Genomic DNA, 19,264 nt, shown 5'->3' on the forward strand with positions numbered 1-19,264 from the left:
CATATATCTTGAGACATTTAAAAAATCACAGAATAGAAAAAGAAAAACTAAGTTTACCCTTAAAATACAACTGTCAAATTGACCCTCTTTCTTTCAATTCTCAAATTCAACTGAACAAAATTAACAGTTTCAAAATAAAATTATTTATCACAAGGAAACCTTATAGAACAGTTTGTAGTAAGGAACATGAAGCAATAAATAATACAAATATACAAAATCATTAAGTATATTGTTAACCACCAAGAGCTACAAGTCTGAGAAATTTGCCAGATTTTCAAAAAGGGGAAACACCCCCCCCCCCCCAAAAAAAAAACAACAACAGAAGCATGCAATCCTAATAAAAATCGCATTATTATATTCATCATATCAGAGAACCCTACCACAGAGGTTTCAAGTCTATCTACAAAAATGTGGAATTTGGAATTTTTTCCCAGAAGAATGTTTATTTGTTATTTTCTTCCTCAAGGGGGATTGTATCAAACAAAAGATCCTGAAAATCAGGGGAAAGCTTCTTTGAACATACTAAAAGTTGTACGCTCTTTTCAAGTGACAAAAAATATTAAAGGGCAGCTAGCCCTCCCTCCCACGCTCATTTTTCCCCCAAAGTCACCCGATCAAAATTTTGAGATAGCCATTTTTTCAGCATAGTCGAAAAATCCAGCCGCAGTCCCCGAGAGGAGGGCTGCAAGTTATAAGCTTTGCCCATTGTTTACATATAGTATTGGTTATTGGGAAGTATACAGAAGTTTTCAGGAAGAATTTTTCTGGTGGAGGGGGTTACGTGGGAGGATCTTTCCATGGGGAGGGGAGTCGTATTTCCCAGTATTATTTAAAAAACGTCACAAATTAAATAAAAAAACAAGTTTTTTCAACTGAAAGTATGGAGCGACATAAAAACTTAAAAAGGAACAGGAATTATTGCTTATATGAGGGGCATTCCCCCTCATCAACATCTCGCTCTTTACAATACAGTGTTTTTAGTACTTTTAAAAGAGCTTTTTGTTCTAATTAAACGCCCTCGAGATTCAGGAGTCATTCTTAAAGAATTGGAAAAAAAATTCGAACTTTAGCGTAAAGAGCGAGTTATTGTTGAGGGGACGACCCCCCCCCTATATACGTAATAGTTTCTGTTCGTTTTAAGTTTTAATTTATCTCCTTACTTTCAGTTGAAACAATTTTTTTTTATTTAATCCAAACCAATACTGTACCACAAATCAATGCTGTGTTTAAGTTGCCCTTGTGTTTAAAATTTGTATTTAAAATTTCAAATACAAAATGTATCAAAAAAGAAACTGTCAGAAATACCTGTTAGGTAATATTAACTCTGTATTTCTTTTTTTTTTTTTTTTTTTTTTTTAATTCTTCATTCTTGTTTAGTTTTGCTTTGTTTTTATATTTTCTACTTCTCGGCGGTTGTGCTAAGAACGCCTTGTTAATTTGAAGTTAGCTCTAAAGGTTTGTTACTGTTTAACATATTGAAGTAAACAGGCTAATTATAAAAAATAAATTTATATATATAGGTATATTTTCAATATTTTAAATTTTGACTGTTTCCAAGGATATTAAAGTTATACTTTCAAATACTTATTGAAATATACAAAATTAGTTTTTTTTTTTTTTTTTTTTTTTTTTTTTTTTTTTTTTTTTTTTATGACAGAGCGGAGTCAGGAAGAAATCATGTATTTTATCTCTATAAGTTATAGTTTTTTTTAGATTTATGTTGGGTGAGTAGTTAATAAGTTATGTAATAAACTGTATTTGCAATGGAATACACGTGATAATTGTTTTTATTCACCTAGTTGCCCATAAGTGTTTTAATTAACACTTGGTTGGATAAGTATTTGTCATTAAAGTTTGCAAATTACATCCAGGGAAGTTAAGCATTGCTGGATAAGGGGGTGCTCGAATGCTCTCTGAGTATAAACAACAAATGAATAAGAAGAACAATCGGGATTTTTTTCCGTAAGACAGTGGTATTCCAAACTTAAATGAATATTTAGACCAAGGGCCGTCCTAAGCAGAGCACAAAGGAAAATATAAAAGAGAAACTTACATTAAAATAATACCATTAAAACTAAAAAAAACACATACACACAAAAAACAGCCCTTATCATCCTTACTTCAAGGACTCAGTCCCGTTTGAAGTTCCTTGAAGTAAGGATGCTAGGGATGTTTTTTTTTTTTTTTTAGTTTTAATGGTCGTATTTTAATGACTTTTTTTAAATTCTCATTTGTGCTATGCACAGGACGGTTCTTGGACATAGGGTCTAAATATTTATTTAAAGTTTGTAATTCCACTGTCTTACGCAAAAATTCCCTATCGTTCTACTTGTTTATTTGTTGTTTATGATGGAAAGGCAGTGTGGTCTTGCTCTTTGAGTAATAGTTTTTTTTTCAGATATATGTCGGGTGTGTAGGTCAGAGGGTACACCCGAAAGACCTTTATTTCATCCATGCCTGTGCACTGGCAGTATAAAATTTATCCATCAAGAATGTTTGGTCCAGTGGCTAAGATATTCCAAAAAGGAATTCTGCGAATTATGCAATCACCAGTTCTCTTTTATACCTAGTAAGTAATATATTCTTTTTTTTGTATGAATACTATCGCTATTACTAAAAAGTCGCTGCAGCACGGAGCCACCCGAGGTCAACACAGCTACGCACGCTCCTTCTCCCCTCTAATCTGTTCCAGGCTTCATTCTCTATCCTCTCCCAAGAAGTCCCAGTTTCATTTAAATCCCTCCTTATGACCTCTTCCTACTCCTTTTGAGGAGGAACTGCTTTTCGTTTGGTCCCAGATGGATGACCAAAAAGACGATACCAAGCTGCCAGAGGCTGACATAGCTACGCACGCTCCTTCTCCACCCTAATGTATTCAAAGCTTCCCTCATTACACCCTCCCTGGAAGTTCCTGTTTCCCTTGATTTTTTCTTTATAACATCCTCCCACCCAAAACGTGGACGACCTGCTTTCTATTTAGCCCTAGACGGTTGCCCGAAAAGGACAATCTTCGGCAATCTATCGTCCATTATCCGAAATAAGTGGCCTAGCATTCTCAATCTTTCTTTCATTATAGCCCTAGAAAGTGGGATAAATCTTCATTTATAATTACCACATATAGAATCACAAACAATATTTTAAACCCCGGTATGTAGGAAGGATTGATCGGAAACAAACGATCCGAAGCAATAATTTACTTATATCATCCTAAAAAAAACAAAAAAAACTGGGGGTAGGGGGATAACTTGTACAGGTAACTGCAAACTAGAATTTTTTAGAAGTCAACTAGTTTCTGTCCATACCAAAGTATTCATAATGCTGTTCTGCTAGACCCATGCAGTTAAGCAAAAAAGCAAAATTCTTGGGTATTTTTTTTCTGTTATAATTGTTCATTCAAATCAAACTAGGTGTTAATATTCTTTTGCATTTTCTCTATTTTTTCTATGGACTTGGTAAATTTGGCTGCTGAGTAGATCATGTTAACTTCTTCTCTTCATAAATGTTGTATAAAAAAAAACTACTTTTTTTCTTCATAACGTTGAAGATTGTGTCAGCCTCTGGCAGCTTGGTATCGTCTTTTTGGTCATAACGTCTTCATAACGTCTCTTCATAAACGTTGTATAAAACCACCTACTTTTTTTCTTCATAACGTTGAAGATTGTGTCAGCCTCTGGCAGCTTGGTATCGTCTTTTTGGTCATAACGTCTTCATAACGTCTCTTCATAAACGATGTATAAAACCACCTTCTTTTTTTCTTCATAACGTTGAAGATTGTGTCAGCCTCTGGCAGCTTGGTATCGTCTTTTTGGGCATAACAACTTCATAACGTTTCTTCATAAACGTTGCATAAAACAACCGACTTTTTTTCTTCAAAACGTTGAAGATTGTGTCAGCCTCTGGCAGCTTGGTATCGTCTTTTTTGTCATAACATCTTCATAACGTATCTTCATAAACTTTTTATAAAACCACCTACTTTTAGAAGAATCCTAACCTTAAAATGTCATCTATCCAAATTTCTCAGTATACAGGTTCTTTTCACTTTAAGGTTTATGTTCTTTTGAAACAAGTGATTTTCTGACAAATATGCTGCTGAAAATTGCTCCGAAATGAAAATATGCTTACGTCTTTGAATTCACTGGTCCCAGTTCTGTCCATTCACCGGGCCATAATTTCAATTTACTTAGACTTTTTCTTGTAGAAAGATTTAAAATTGGCTAAAATTTAGGAAAATTGTCTCTTTTTCAGCAATTTTCATATAACACTCAAAGTATTTTCATTTAAAAAAAGCATTAGCACCAGATTTAAAAATTTGATTCGGTAGAGAGCTTAATCTCAGCTATTGAGTGATAGCAAGTTGATGCATTAAAACTTTAGCAGAGCAGAAAAGAAACATGCCGAAAATCGCAAAGCGAACATAAACCTGAGGTAAAAAAAAGGATCAGCTGATTGTTTTTATTTTATTGCTGTATTTTACTTTCTGGGTGGGTTGTTTTTTGTTATATATGATCTTAAATAAATAGATTTATCCAGTTTTTTATATGACATAGTTTTAGGTTAGAGTACCAGGAGACTGCCTCGTTCAGGGAGAAGAAAGACGTTTTTTTTGTAAATTTCTCTCGCACAACAACTTTAATTTATTTTATTCGCTTTAGCAAGAGAACGTTATTTTTTTTTTAATTAGAGCCCTAAACGATTCATTCCAATGTCGTGAAATATCCCAGACTGTTTTGTCAAACCGGAAGATGAATAATTATCTTATTACGAACGATCTTATTAAACGAACAAGAATTATATGCTTATATATTATCATTATTGTCCCCTGGTATACGGTTTTTTATTGTAAATTTTCTGCCCTAATTTTTAGCATTTAATGCGAAGTAATTAAGAATTTGCGACTCGTTTCACTACTACCAAATGGAAATGTCTATCTATAAAAGCTTGGAACAAACTGATTTATCAACAAAATAAATTACATTTTGAAACTCTTCCTACTTATGCTCAAGGTTTTAGACCTTCAGGGTAATCTAATTTCAGTCAATACACAATTGAAGGGGAGATGGATTGAAGATACCGGAAGATGGTAGTATACTAACTGTCAGAAAATATTATAGCGCCGTTTTTGAGAAAAAAATTACCAATAAGTATATATATATATATATATATATATATATATATATATATATATATATATATATATATATATATATATATATATATATATATATATATATATATATATATATATATATATATATATTGGCGTTCCACAAGGTTCTGTTATTTTGCCGATACTTTTTTTAATCTACGTCAATGACCTTCTTAATGCGGTTAAAAATTTAAAACCTACCATTTGCTGTCGTCTTTTTTTTAACCAGTATCTGTCACTAATTGTGACAGGAGTTCGTCCTTAACGGATGCACTTATTGCTTTTGCTGATGACAGTACTCTTGGCACAGCTGGTAGAACTGAGTCTGATCTTCGTTCAAAGATGAAAGCCCTTTTTGAAAGAGTTATCATGAAATTTTTGAAAGATGATTATGTAAATCATCTTGCCTTAAATGTCGGAAAGTCGTGTTTTCTCATTCTTTCCAGAGTCTCAAAGGCTTGCCCTGACTTAAATGAAATACACGTATCAAGAGGTTATCTAAGTAGACCTAAGGATCGTTACGTCCCACTCCTAGGCATCTTGCTTGACGAAAATCTTTCCTTCAAGCATCATATTGACCTGACTAAAATGAAAGTCCCAGGAGTCTGTGCCAAGAGTACTGTCATCAGCAAAAGCAATAAGTGCATCCGGTAAGGACGAACTCCAGTCACAATTAGTGACGGATGAGGACTGAGTCTGATCTTCGTTCAACGATGAAAGCCCTTTTTGAAAGAGTTATCCAGTGAAAGAGTGATGTAAATTATTTTGCCTTAAATGTCGGAAAGTCGTGTTTTCTCATTTTTTCCAGAGTCTCAAAGGCTTGCCCTGACTTAAATGAAATACACGTATCAAGAGGCTATCTAAGTAGACCTAAGGATCGTCAAGTCCGACTCCTAGGCATCTTGCTTGACGAAAATCTTTCCTTCAAGCCTCATATTGACCTGACTAAAATGAAAGTCTCCAGGAGTCTCAGAATCCTTTGAAAACTCAAACGCATATTTCCAGGGTCGATTCTTAAAATCTTATTCTGCAGCCTAGTTCAGTCTTATGTTTTATATTGTTCTGTTATTTGGATGTCAACTTTTCCCTCGTCTCTGAAGCCATTTTCAAAACTTTATGATAAAGCAAGGACTCTTATTTAGGAAGCTAACCGATCTTCACTTAAACCCTTGCTTCTTTTTAAATCTCTCTGTTTTCTTTCTTGTTCTTCTTTCATTTTTTTTTTTACAGTTGCACTGCTATCTTTCGCTGCCCTATGTAATAATCTATCTTTTGTTTCTGATCAATCGAGTTTTCATCTCCGCACATACAACAATTTACAGATTCTTCATACTCCATCAGTGAGGTCTGACTTCAACCTTCTGACAAATTGCAACAGGATCTGAAACACGCCCAGAGTCTGCACGAAGCTTCCACTCGTTTGGTATGTTCAAAAATTATGTTAGAGAATTTCTAGCTACTAAATAAGTCTGTTTTCGGTTTCCCTTGGAATTGATGTCTCTGGATTGAGTTGCATATTTAATTGAGCTGGTGAAATCATGCGCTACCTTCTGCATAGCTTGGCATTTTGGGGATTATTAAGGTGGGCGACTGGATTCTTTTGTATTTTTTTTTTTTTTATATTTTTGTGTTGGTATTTTTTTCTCCCCTGTTCTTTCCTGGCCCAGGAGCTTTATGGGGAGGATTGTGCTGAAGTAGTTTTTGTTTATGAAATTTACTGTTAAATATAGAACTCTTATTGTTAACTATATATATATATATATATATATATATATATATATATATATATATATATATATATATATATATATATATATATATATATACTATATATATATATATATAGAACTATATATATATATATATATATATATATATATATATATATATATATATATATATATATATATATATATATATATATATATATATATATATATATATATATATATATATATATATATATATATATATATATATATATATATATATATATATATATATATGTATAATTGTTGCTGGTTTAGATAAAGCTAACTAGGATGCTTGTAAAGTTTTCTTCTTTTAGTTTACTCGCCGGATATGCCAAAACGTTTACCAATCAAAGTAATTGTTGCTGGCCTAGTGTCAAACTTAGCGAGAGCTGTTCGCTTTTGGATGCACTATACCCTTGTCGCACTTGCCTGGCTTGGGGTTGTACCACTCTCAGCATGTCGTATTTACCGATGTCTCTTCACTGGCTCTGTTAGTTCTGTGCTAACACTACCACTTGACATGGTCTCTGGGTAAGAATCACTAATTACTTTGTTGTCTAAATTCTATGTTTAAAAAAATGGTGTACTTAGGCAATATATATGTCACTGGGGAAATTTTTCCATCGGAGGAATTTGCCAGAACTCTTATACGAAACTCTCTTTTTATGTCTTGCTTTCTCTTTGCCGGCTCAATTTTACACTTTGACATGTTAAGAGTAATTTTCCGGGGTATATTTTCACCGGAATTGAATTGTCTAGAGGATATTTCCATGGGGAGGGGGTAGTGTTGTTACTGGTAAAATTGGTCACGGTGAAATTGGGTATTTTACGTGTCGTATTTTACCTATTTTACCGGTATTTTACCAATAGCTTACATATTTTACGACGCCTTGCAATTTTCAGAGCAAAAAAGCGCGAAGAGGTTTGCAGAACAACGATTAAATATGATTTTGTTTTGTGTTTAGCTGTGTTTCCTGGTTTAAAAGCAGGTTTGTCTGCTGTGTTGGCCTCAGGCGGCTAGGTGCTGTGGCGAGTTGTTAGTAGCAGTAGTAGTAGTTTGTCTGACTTAGGTCTCTTGTTATCAGAAAGATAAAATGTATTATAGTACAGGTAATTATTATTTTAAAATGGTGAAATATTAGCTGAGATAAAACTACATTAGTTCTGTGAACTGTTAAAGTCAGAATGGGCATAGAAGCAGGATATATATATGACAAAAAAAATAATAATAACATTAAATAGCCGAGAAAAATGAGGGTTATGTCAGCCTGCGGACAAAAAGTAAGCAAAAATGATAAAGGCAGAAATTTCATCAGTGACTTCCGCCCAGCCGTCTTCAGCGCTAAAAAAAAAGAATGAAAACTAACCTTTTGAATTAACTGTAACTGAGCAGAAGAAGACTGAATCAAACAAAAAAAAAAAACAAGCCATAATAAATGAAAGACTATTCACCAATTAGATTGGGCAAAAATTCTCTGTTTAGTGATTGATTTAGCTCGTCTACTGACCTAATTTTCATTAAAAGTTTGGTCAGATGATCTTAATTGAAATTGAAGAAGATTTGAATCCTTTAATTTTAAGTTATTATAAATTGGGTTTATAGGAATATCTCCAGTACCTCTATTTAAATCAAGGTCTCCATGGATTTTTTAATTTCAATTGCCTTCCAAAAAGTATATGAGAAGTCATTTACTTCAAATATTAAAGTTGCCTCATCAAAAAGAACTGCATGATCTGGATTTTCAACAATGTGGAGGGCCAAAACAGAATAAATATTCTCATTTCTATTTTAAATTTCACATCTCAGAGAAATCTTTTATTCATGCCATCTTTCCCCTGGGATCTGGCGTTTATCCCCCCTCCCCCCGAAAAATACCCCTTTATTTTCCCCTTTGATAATTCCAGATTTTCATTAGAAGGGAAATTGAAATCTCTACTCTCCTGTTTAAGTCATGGACCATCATATTACAGAACCTATAGTAAAGACCCATAAGGGTTCAATGTATTAATATTTGTTCGTTTATTTTTCCCAGAGGCGCTTCATGTGAAAGGGGTGGTCGAATAAGTTTTGGAGGGGGCTTGAATAAGTTAATTGGAAATTGAAAGCTCCAGCTCCCTTTTCTAAGGTTTAGCCTGCTTTTCAACGAATTGCTACCAAATGAGTTGTTACAATGTCTAAAAGAAATTATTATTCTAGTTTAACGGCCCTTGTGTTTCAGTAGTTGTTTTGAAAGAATCTTCATATAAATACAGAATTAGCTCTAAAGGAGAGACGACGGAAGTGTGGAGATAGAAATTGATATATAATCCTCAGGGCCGTATCCGGACCTTTTTTTTGGGGGGTGGGACAGGCACGGATACCTTAGGAGAGGGGCTAGATTTGCAAGCAGATCCTGTTGAAGACAGTCTTGAAAGTGACTGAATGTTCCGCCCTTATGATCCAGTGCTTAGTCAATCCAAGTCATCAGAGTGTTACAAACCTCTTTTTTAATTATTTTCGGTATTTTTATACATATATGAAAAATAGCATGTATATGATGAGGAATGTGGCTGAAAGCAGCTATTTAAATATGCAAAGCTGTTAGGGTAACATTTATTAGGTCTAAATGTAGAAAAAGAGTGACTAATATGATTTTACTCCGAAATAATGGTAAATGTGATTGCCTTATTTTATTTTTGTGTACAAAATGGATTTCTGAAATCAGGCACTGTCCAATTGCTGAGGTATTACCCCTAGGCACAAGATTACTAAAGGGATGATAAACTAAAAAGTTAATTAAATTGATGAAACTCTAAATGAAGGAGAATTACCTTTTTTAAGCCCAGGAAAATCAGAATCATTTTTAAGAATAGTGATTCTTAAAAGAAATGCTCAACTGGTCTTGTAGCTGCAGGGCAACTCTAAAACACCAAGTTAACCCTGCATTTTCTAGGGAGTACCTTATTTTACCAATTTTTCGTTTTTTACTAATTTTACTTACTGAGTTTTTATTTTACGGTAATTTTACAACAGTAGGAGGGGGGATTTTTCCGTGGAGGTGGAGCCAGATTTCCTGGCATTATTTAAAGGACGATCAGAAATTAAATAAAAAAAGCAAGTTTTTTCAACTGAAAGTAAGGATCATCATTAAAACTTAAAATGAACAGAAATTATTACGTATATGAAGGGGATGCCCCCTCCTCAATATCTCACGCTTTACGCTTTAGTTTGAATTTTGCCCCAACTCTTAAAAAACCACTCTTGAAACACAAGGGTCGTTTAATTAGAACAATAAAAAACTTTTTTAAAAGTACAAAAAGACTTTAGGGTGAAGAGCGAGGTTTTGAGAATCAACAACCCTCATATACGTAATAATTTCTGTTCGTTTTAAGTTTTAATGTTGCTCCTTACCTTCAGGTGAAACAAATTTTTTTTTATTTAATCCTAATAAAAATGATCTTATGTCTCTTAAAAAATTTACCCCCCCCCCTACTTCCTAATCCAGTTGCGTGAATTCATGGAAATTAGAGGGGGGATATCTTTTTTAAATTTAAGGGGGACAGCTTTATTTTGCAATAAAAATACAAAAAAAAATCAATGAAAACACCAAAAATGGATGTTTTCCAACATATAGAGCGAGGGGGAATCACCCCTCATGGAAATATCCCTTGGACAATTCAATCCCGGTGAAAACATACCACGAACAATTACCCTCAACATCTCAACGCGTAAAAATGAGTCGGCAAAGAGATAGCAAGACATAAAAAAAGAATTTCGTATAGGAGTTCTCCAAATTTCTCTAGTGAAAATTTCACCTGTCGGTTCACCTTCTGGAAATTTTTCTCCCTTTAGAAAATTCTTCCCGTGAAAAATCCCCCCCATCAGAAAATGTGTCCCCCCCACCCGAAAAATGTATGTATAATTTCCAATAACAAATACTACACGTAAAAACAATGGACAAACTTTTTAACTTAAAGACCTTTCTATAGAGGTTGGGGGGGGGGTCATATTATCTCGGAAGGTATAGCTATTGGGTCATTCAACTATGTTGAACAAAATTGCTATCTCAAAATTTTGATCGGAAGATTTTGGGAACAAAGAGACGTGGGAGGGGGCCTAGCTGTCCTCCAATCTTTTTGGTCACTTAAAAAGGGCACTAGAAATTTTAATTGTCGTTCGAATGAACCCTCTCCCGATGTTTTAGGATAAATGGCTCTATACGATCACCTCTGAAAAAAACAAAACAACAACAAATAAACACGCACCCGTGATTTTCTGGCAAAAAATACGAAATTTCAAATTTTTGCAGATAGGAGAGTAAAACCTCTACAGTAGGGTTCTTTGATACGCTCAATCTGATGATGGTGTGATTTTCGTTAAGATTCTTTGACTTTTAGGGGATGTGTTCCCCCTTTTTCGAAAATCAGGCAAGTTTGCTAAGGCTCGTAGCCTTTGATGGGTAACATTAAATTTAATGAAACTTGTATATTTGGAATCAACATAATAAGGAGAATCTTTTAATAAAACAATTGGTATCAAAATTCTGTGTTTTAGAGTTTCGGTTACTATTGAACCGCGTCGCTCCTTACTTACAGTTCGTTACCACGAACTGTTTGAAAAGCGTTCATTGTCCAGCTACTGACGGAATTTTCAAACCACAGTTTATATAATTATCCAGTATGATCTTTCCCTATCTCACCCATTATAAAAACCTGGACCAAGGTGCGAGTGCTCCAGAGAACGTTTTTGCAGATAGAAACATAGGCGGCATCAGATCTTTTCACGGGTAGACAAGTCGGACTGTGATCTAATTGGAAACAAGTTGAAACCCGCTATTACGAACAATGCACTTTGTTGGAAACAATCGGAAACAGACTAACCCGCTAATGCAGAAAGAAGTGGGAGGAGCTTTTTGTTCGCACCGAGAACGAAGACCAGAAATGATCTGCGATAAGCTTACTGGATAATTATATGAACTGTGCTTCAAACATACAAGTAGTTACCAATTATAATAAACTGTGATGGTGAAAATATTTTTTTTTACTTAGTATATCTGTATATCCTAGTATATTAGTACATCTGTATCCAAATGGAGCTGCTAATTCGTCATTAAAGGTGTTGTGATTAGTAGAATTAACGTAGAGGCTACGTTTTGCGTCTCCTATAGCATTTTGCACGTACTTTTTGTTTGTTTATGACTTAAAGCTTAGGAGCACTGTATTATAAATACAGTTGACTCTCGATAATTGCAACTTTTGTTGCAGTCTCTTGAAAAAACACTTGATAAACTAAAAAATAAACACCTCGATAAATTGAATTTTTAGCGACGGCATCTTGGTTGGCAATGCTCTATAAAATATATAAATTCTGTTGGATAGCCTTGACAAAAGTGGGAGTGTGAAAATAATAGTTTTACTTCTATAATTATAATAGATAAGGCCTGGAAAATGTCAGTTCTACCACCCTACATAACTGCTTCTAAAAAAATTGGATTTGCTAAGGACACAGAAAACCCCACAAGGTTATCAGTCACGAGATTTAATAGGATTCATTCCTTTAGACACAGAGTGGTTACTTCTACCAAAGTGTTGAGTTTACCTTTGAGGATTTTATTCGCATGAAGATTGAAATTGCTGTCAATGGTGCTTTAACCGATGCCGATTTGTTGCTTTTTAAGATGAGGAGGAGGACTGTGGCGGATCCAGGGCAGGGGCGAGGGGGGTGCCCCCCTAACGTTGTCTAAAGTTGTGTATTTTACTTAATTAATGCAAGTTTGTGCTCATTAAACTTGCTCCTAATGCAAGTTCATCGGATCAACCTGTTTCGCCCCCCCCTAAAAATTCTGGATCCGCCCTTGGAGGAGGAGGATAAAAAAGAAACAGTTACTCCAATCCATCACAATTGAAAATGAATTGGTCAATTTAAAATGGGAGTTGCTTCATAAAAAAAGTTAATAATTCTAGATTACTGCAAAATTATTTTTTTTGCTCGTGTGGTTTTTAACATGCTTTGTATACATAAGTGAGTAAGAAGTTAAATAAAAGAGTTTATTTAACTTCTTTATTTAACTTCATATGTATAGTATATGTATATGTATATATGATATTCATATGTATAGTTTATTTAGCTTCATATGTATAGATGTACATATATGTGTTATGTATTTTCAGTAAAGCAATTGTTTATTTGAAATTCTTTCTTGTTCCTTCTTAATTATTTGAACTCTTGTTATTTTGGTAATTTGGTAATTACTAAATCACCAATAACTCTTGTTTACCCATAACTCTTGTTATTGGTAATTCGAACTTTTCCTCTGGTCCCTCTAGTTTCAAATTATCGAGAGTCGACTGTAATTTTTTATACCATATATTTTTTTATGTTCCTCTACCTTATTTAACTTGAACCGTTTTGTGAGCTTCAAATGATATAAAAACCGGTACACAACATACAAGACTGTTGAGTTATTGTCTTTTGATTTTGGACTACTGCTGCTACTGTTATTACTAACAACTTACTGCAGTACCAAGTTACCAGAGGCTGACACGGCTACGCACACTCTTCGTTTGTCCCAATCAATTCAAAGTCTTCCTCTTTACACTCTCCCAAGAAGTTCTCATTCCCCCTGAGTATTTCCCTGCGATATACACTTGCTCCAAACGGAGTCCACCTGCTTTTTGTTCGACCTGCTTTTTGTTGACAAGGTCAATCTTTGGCAAGATGTTATCCTTCATCCGCAGAAGGTGTCCTAGACATCTCAACCTCTCTCTCATTATAGCCTTAGAAAGTGCAATTGAACCAAATTATTCGTACAGCTTACTGTTTGAAATATGGTCAATCAGATCGGTACGTAAAACAATCCGTAGACAGTTTCTCTGGAAAATATCTAACAAATCCTCTTCCGTCTTTCAGAGTGACCGAGCTTTACAATTTTGGACGGCGCCACATTTTTTTATATTAATCAGTTATGTGTCTAAAGATAAACTAATCAAAGGCGATTAGTATATTAATTTGAAATATGACTAGTCTAATAAGATTAATCACTTTTGTGCCTAAAAAGTGATACGACATTCTTTCAAAAGTTGTTTCCTTACCAAAAAATAATTTCATCGGATGTATTTTCCAGCTTAAAAAAGGTAGGGGAGACTGGGGCACCTCCGTGCACTTTTTAATCAAAGTTACCTGCTTCGGCTTGTGCGCGCTATCGGGACTTCTTATTTGGCACCAGCATAGCTTAGCCACTTGGACAGAGCCTGGACAGAGTTAAAGCGAAAATATGCAAGCGCTGCTAAGTAGTTGACGTTTTCCCTGGGTCCACAAAATGTCCGAAACTGCCCCTATATAGGGGCAGCTTTGCACAGGTGTGGGGGTAGCTCCGGACATGCTTTCAGATACTGTATTCTTCAGATATAGGATACAAAAGTAAATAGAAAAGAAAAAAGGTTCATAGTTATCAAACTTAAATCACTCAGCGGATATGATCCAACCAAAGACCTGCAAAAACATAAGTAGCTTGGACCCGAGCAGTTCCACCGTGTCGAGTCACCTCCAGCTTCTTCACGACATCTTCAAACGACACCGATGCCTTGTCTTCAATATCAGGAAAGTGAAATCGATCAGAGTCTTTCTTTCTCCGTAGAAAAGAAACCTGAAACTCCCTGTTCATAATATCAGTCTCCAAGATCTTTGCTGCATAAAGAACAAAATCTTTCTTAAGCTGAAACCTCACTAGCACAAATTCGTCAACCTTGATCTCTTCTGGAATGAATGAAACTTCACTTTCAGTTTCAGGTATTTCACAGTCTGACCCTGCATGGAGGCTTTCATCTGAAGAGTCATGGAAAGAGATTTCCGAAGGGGAGGAAGGTTCTCTTATCGTTGACAACTCTTGCTCCTTGCTCTTTGCCAGTTTTACTCTTTTCCTACCAGTCTTCTTTGCTGACTTTGCTTGTGCTCTTTTCTCCAGATCTTCTTTCTCTGGCGTATCCGTTAAAATTCTCGTTTTGCCAACTCGAGCCCTATTCACAGTTAGCTTTCTTGGTTTAGCCTTCGGGAATGGAAAAATGTCTTCTGGATTGACATCATGTTTGGGCCCGGGTGGTTGCTCTAAGGCCGAGGAATTCAGGACAGGGTCAGCAACTGCTTCCAAAGTATTCCTAGACTCTACCCTATCAGTTACTTCTCCAGCGGTGTTTGGTCTGTCTGAGACATTAGCGGCGATGAAGTCTGCATCAGTGAACGCTGATCTTGAGAATGGCCATATTCCTGGTTTTGAAAAGCCCGATGTGATGTTGTTCGGAGTAAACGCTAGGGGATAAGCTTGACCAACTAGGTTTGCGGTGTGAGTTATTTGAAATCTTTCGTGTGGATGGTTTGTTTGCCACTCGCCGAACTTAGCCCTCAGATACGCCTTGAACGGGCCATAGACAGATATATCTAAGGGCTGCATTTTGTGGCTGCAGTGTGGCGGAAATGTGAGAAGCACTACTCCATTCTCTTTTGCATATAGAACTGCCTCCAAATAAATATGGCTTTCATGGTTATCGAGGATGAGCAACACCGGATTCTCCTTGTCGCATCGAGTGTGCTTGACGAAGTGCTTCATAACTTCTAAGAAGTTCGGTCCAGTCATCCAACCAGACTGGAAAGCTAACCCAAGGCTACCAGGTGGTGCTCCATGGAGCATGTGTTCTCTGAAGTGCACGCGTGGGAACACAAACGCTGGGGGGACGGTGTTCCCGATGGCATTAACGATGCAACACACTGTAACTAACTCCCCCCGCTCAGCAGCAACGGCCTTGCCCACTTGCTTTATACCACATTTCGCTATGACTTTAGGGCTATCCATGACAGTTGTTACTCCGGTTTCGTCTAGGTTGTACACTCGTTCAGGTGTGAAGCGGTGCCGATTGTATAAAGCTTCAAGATTATTCATGAACGAGTTTACATTGAAGGGATTGAATCCTGAAGCCCTGGCCAGGCTGGTGTTCTCAGGTTTCCGAAGACTCAGCTCTGGATGACGCTTCATAAATCCATATGACCAGTCATATGTGGCGGCACACTTTTCATCCCAGTTCTTGGGATAAGAGACCCTCATCTTCACTGCATATTGATATGCCAGCTTCTGAGTTTGTGCTAAAGTCAAACCATAGTGAAGTTCGCAGGAACGAAGAAGGTAAGTCTTAAGTTTTTCCTCTTGATCGTCAGTGAAAACCTGACGGGTGGAATACTTTCCTCGTTTCAAATTGGCTGATCTGGCTATTCCTTCATCCACACTAGTCTCGTTGGCTGATTTTGACTTCTTCAAGCGATCAAATAATGTTGAAGCAGCTAGTCCATGGGTCTTGGCCGCTTTTCTGACCGAATCTCCATCTTGTATGGCTTTTAGCCCTTGTTTGATAGCTTCTTCGTTTGGCTCGGACTTAGAAGGGATATAATTTCGCACCATTTCTGGAAAGAAAAATGCTGCCTTCAGTAAAACTCAGTTATTAAGCACTTACTAGGTGCTATAATAATAATAATTTATTTTTAACCCGCGTCATAACAAGTTATGACACTTGTGTAGTAACACAAGGAAAAAAAAAACAAGACCAACTTGAAAATGAAATAAAGTCCAATACAAGTAAATTAACCGAACAGACGGACCAAGGGATGATGAGGCGAAAAACGACAAAAAGCTGAATCCGACAGCCTTCCATGCAGCACGGCCAACTTTGCTGTTATATCAGGGACTTCAAACTTACGAGTTATCTTACCATTACTATGCCAGGGGGGGAGATAAAGTAAAAATTTACAATATCTGAAGTAAAAAGACCGGATCTGCTTAACATCTTTTTTCTTAAGAAGGGGATAAAGACCAGAAAGATAAAGGACAGAATGATCACAGAATGTAGAATATAGCCTACCCAATGCACGTCTATTATACTTCCCTCGATTGGCAACAATCTTAGAATATCCCATTTCAATTTTCTTTTGAACATCACGAACAGTGCACTGCCGTAAGCTAGAAATTGAATTAGTAACAGTAATACCCAACCACCGAAAGGCGGAAACAGAGGGTATAGAAAAACCGCGACAAACTAAGGGAACATTAGAGGAAGTCGGACCATTAAAAACTAGAAATTCACATTTCTCAACATTAAGAGAAAGACCAATTTTAGAAAATAAACGTGAAACTTTTGAGACCATAAAAGAGAGACCTTGCTTAGTTTTACATAAAAGTAGAAGATCATCCGCATAAGCAAGATAAGAAACATCTGAAAGTCCAATGAAATATTTTGATCTAATTTCATCTAATATACCAGAAATACACATTTTGAATATACTAGGTGATAAAACCCCTCCCTGTTTCACACCCCGACGTACACGGACAAACGGAGGTCCAGATTTATTAATTCGGAGGAAAGAATTCTCATACCAAAAACGAATAATAAAAATAACTGAAAGATTTACACAATTATTAAAAAAGGAGAAAAAAGCTTGACTATGGACTACACTGTCAAAAGCTTTAGAAAGGTCCAAAGTGCACATATAAAGTGGCGACCCCTCAGCCAGGCTATTCTTAAGGGCGGAAGAAAGAACACGGTGTGCATGTTGACAGCCAATACCAGATTGAAACCCAAATTGATTCGATCCGAAATTTATATTTTCATTTAAATGAGGAAGTAAAATATATTCGAGGATTTTACTCAAGTTACACGCAGTGGTTATAGGGCGATAAGATGAACAATGAGAAGGAGTTTTCCTCGTTTTAATATTGAGGTGACAGTTCCACAAAGAAAGCTATCCGGAACCAGCGAAGATGTTAAACACATTTGGAACAACAACTGCAAATGAAATAAAAGAACAACACACTTTGGATTTATATTATTTGCACTAATACCATCAATATCAACGGATGAAGATTTCAGTTGCTTAATTGCACTTTCAACAGCAGCTACTGATACTGGAATAATATGGCCCTGATGAAGCGAAGGCGGAAGAATTTTAGAAAGTAACCGAGAATAATGTGACTGCACGAAAAAGTTAATTTTGGAAAAAATTGACGAATAATAATCATACCAAGCTGAACTAGAAATCGAATCACTTTTATGAAGATCACTTTTATCCAGCTTCTCAGAATTAATCAATTTAGACCAATCATTCTTAGATGTTGGAAATTCCATACCCTTATAACGAATGGATTTAAGGTACTTTTTATATTCATTCTTTGTTTTCTGCTTTATATCAGCAACAGACCCCGACGCAGGTCTACCACAATCAACCCAAATTCGCAACCAAAGTTTTGCCTTATTTTTATAATTCTTTAATTCAGGATCGGCAGCCCATATAGATTTTCGCGTTTTAATACGAATACGCTCTTCGGGAACCGCAATTTTTTCAGCTTCTTTCATACATCTAATTATATCATCAATCCTTCCTTTCCTTTTAAAAATGAAAGAAAAAAACACCAATGGCTGCTCAAATCATCGGGGCACCTCCGGACAGTGTCCAAAACTGCCCCAAAAAAATTGTCCGGAGGTGCCCCTAAGGAGCCTTTCAGAAGAAAAGAGTCATAACCAAAGAACACCTAGAGTTACGTCAATCTTATGTAGAGGAAGCATATTTGGGTTCGTTTTGCTTGTTCCTAGAACATTACATTAAATGTATCTATAAAACTTACCTCTCTATTTCACTTTTATCATCACGCGAAACAATTGGCAGCTGTATCTTTAAAGTCTTATTACCGACTGACTCACTGCTATGCTATTTGATGGAAGTGCCATCTTGCCTCCAAGATGAACAGTAAAATGGCACATCTTTGTGATTTTTTTCCAATTTTTCCGCTAGATAGCAAAGCCAACAGGTTCGATGTCTGGAGGTGCCCCGTGTGCGGAGGTACCCCAGTCTCCCCTAAAGACCATACTGCCTTTTTATAATACAAAACAAAAGGAAAAACAGCGTGGGATAATTTTAAGATAGTAAAAAAAAAATTTCAATGTCCATTTCGGCTCTTTATCTAATATAGGTATAGAGCTGCTGATGCCAACTATTACCTTCATTCTTTTACCTTGTTGTTTTACGTTTTGTTACTTGTATTTCCAGTTTGATATTGTTTTAAAGCCAATCAGGCTTTTAAAAGGTGGGGCTTTTTGTCTCTCCAGAAATAATGAATAATATTACTGGTTCAGGACAATACTTTCCAAAAATAAACCGATGAAATTGAAGCATAATTCCAAGAGGAAAATATTGAACAGTGGTCTTACTTTTTCTCTTGGATTATAAGCCAAGATGGAGCAGTTCGATCCTCATCCACTGGTTGCACATCGAAAACCGAGTAGGCCTGATGTTTCGTCCCTCTTAATCACAGTTTATATAATTATCCAGTATGATCTTTCCCTATCTCAC

At 35.8% G+C, this 19,264-nt stretch overlaps 1 protein-coding gene across 1 annotated transcript in view; it reads left to right on the plus strand.

The window, feature by feature from the left end:
* LOC148946676 (E3 ubiquitin-protein ligase MARCHF6) overlaps positions 1-19,264 on the plus strand; it is a 117,646-nt gene that overhangs the window by 27,307 nt on the left and 71,075 nt on the right. Inside the window, exons 3-4 of the mRNA XM_089096326.1 lie at positions 2,399-2,569; positions 7,215-7,431. Coding sequence (XP_088952452.1) covers positions 2,399-2,569; positions 7,215-7,431 — 388 coding nt within the window. The remainder of the gene's footprint in view (positions 1-2,398; positions 2,570-7,214; positions 7,432-19,264) is intronic.

This window comes from Artemia sp. Qi Xiang Cuo, chromosome 11 (genome assembly GCF_049724085.1).
Source record: "Artemia sp. Qi Xiang Cuo chromosome 11, ASM4972408v1, whole genome shotgun sequence".
NCBI classification, from domain to species: Eukaryota; Metazoa; Arthropoda; class Branchiopoda; order Anostraca; family Artemiidae; genus Artemia; species Artemia sp. Qi Xiang Cuo.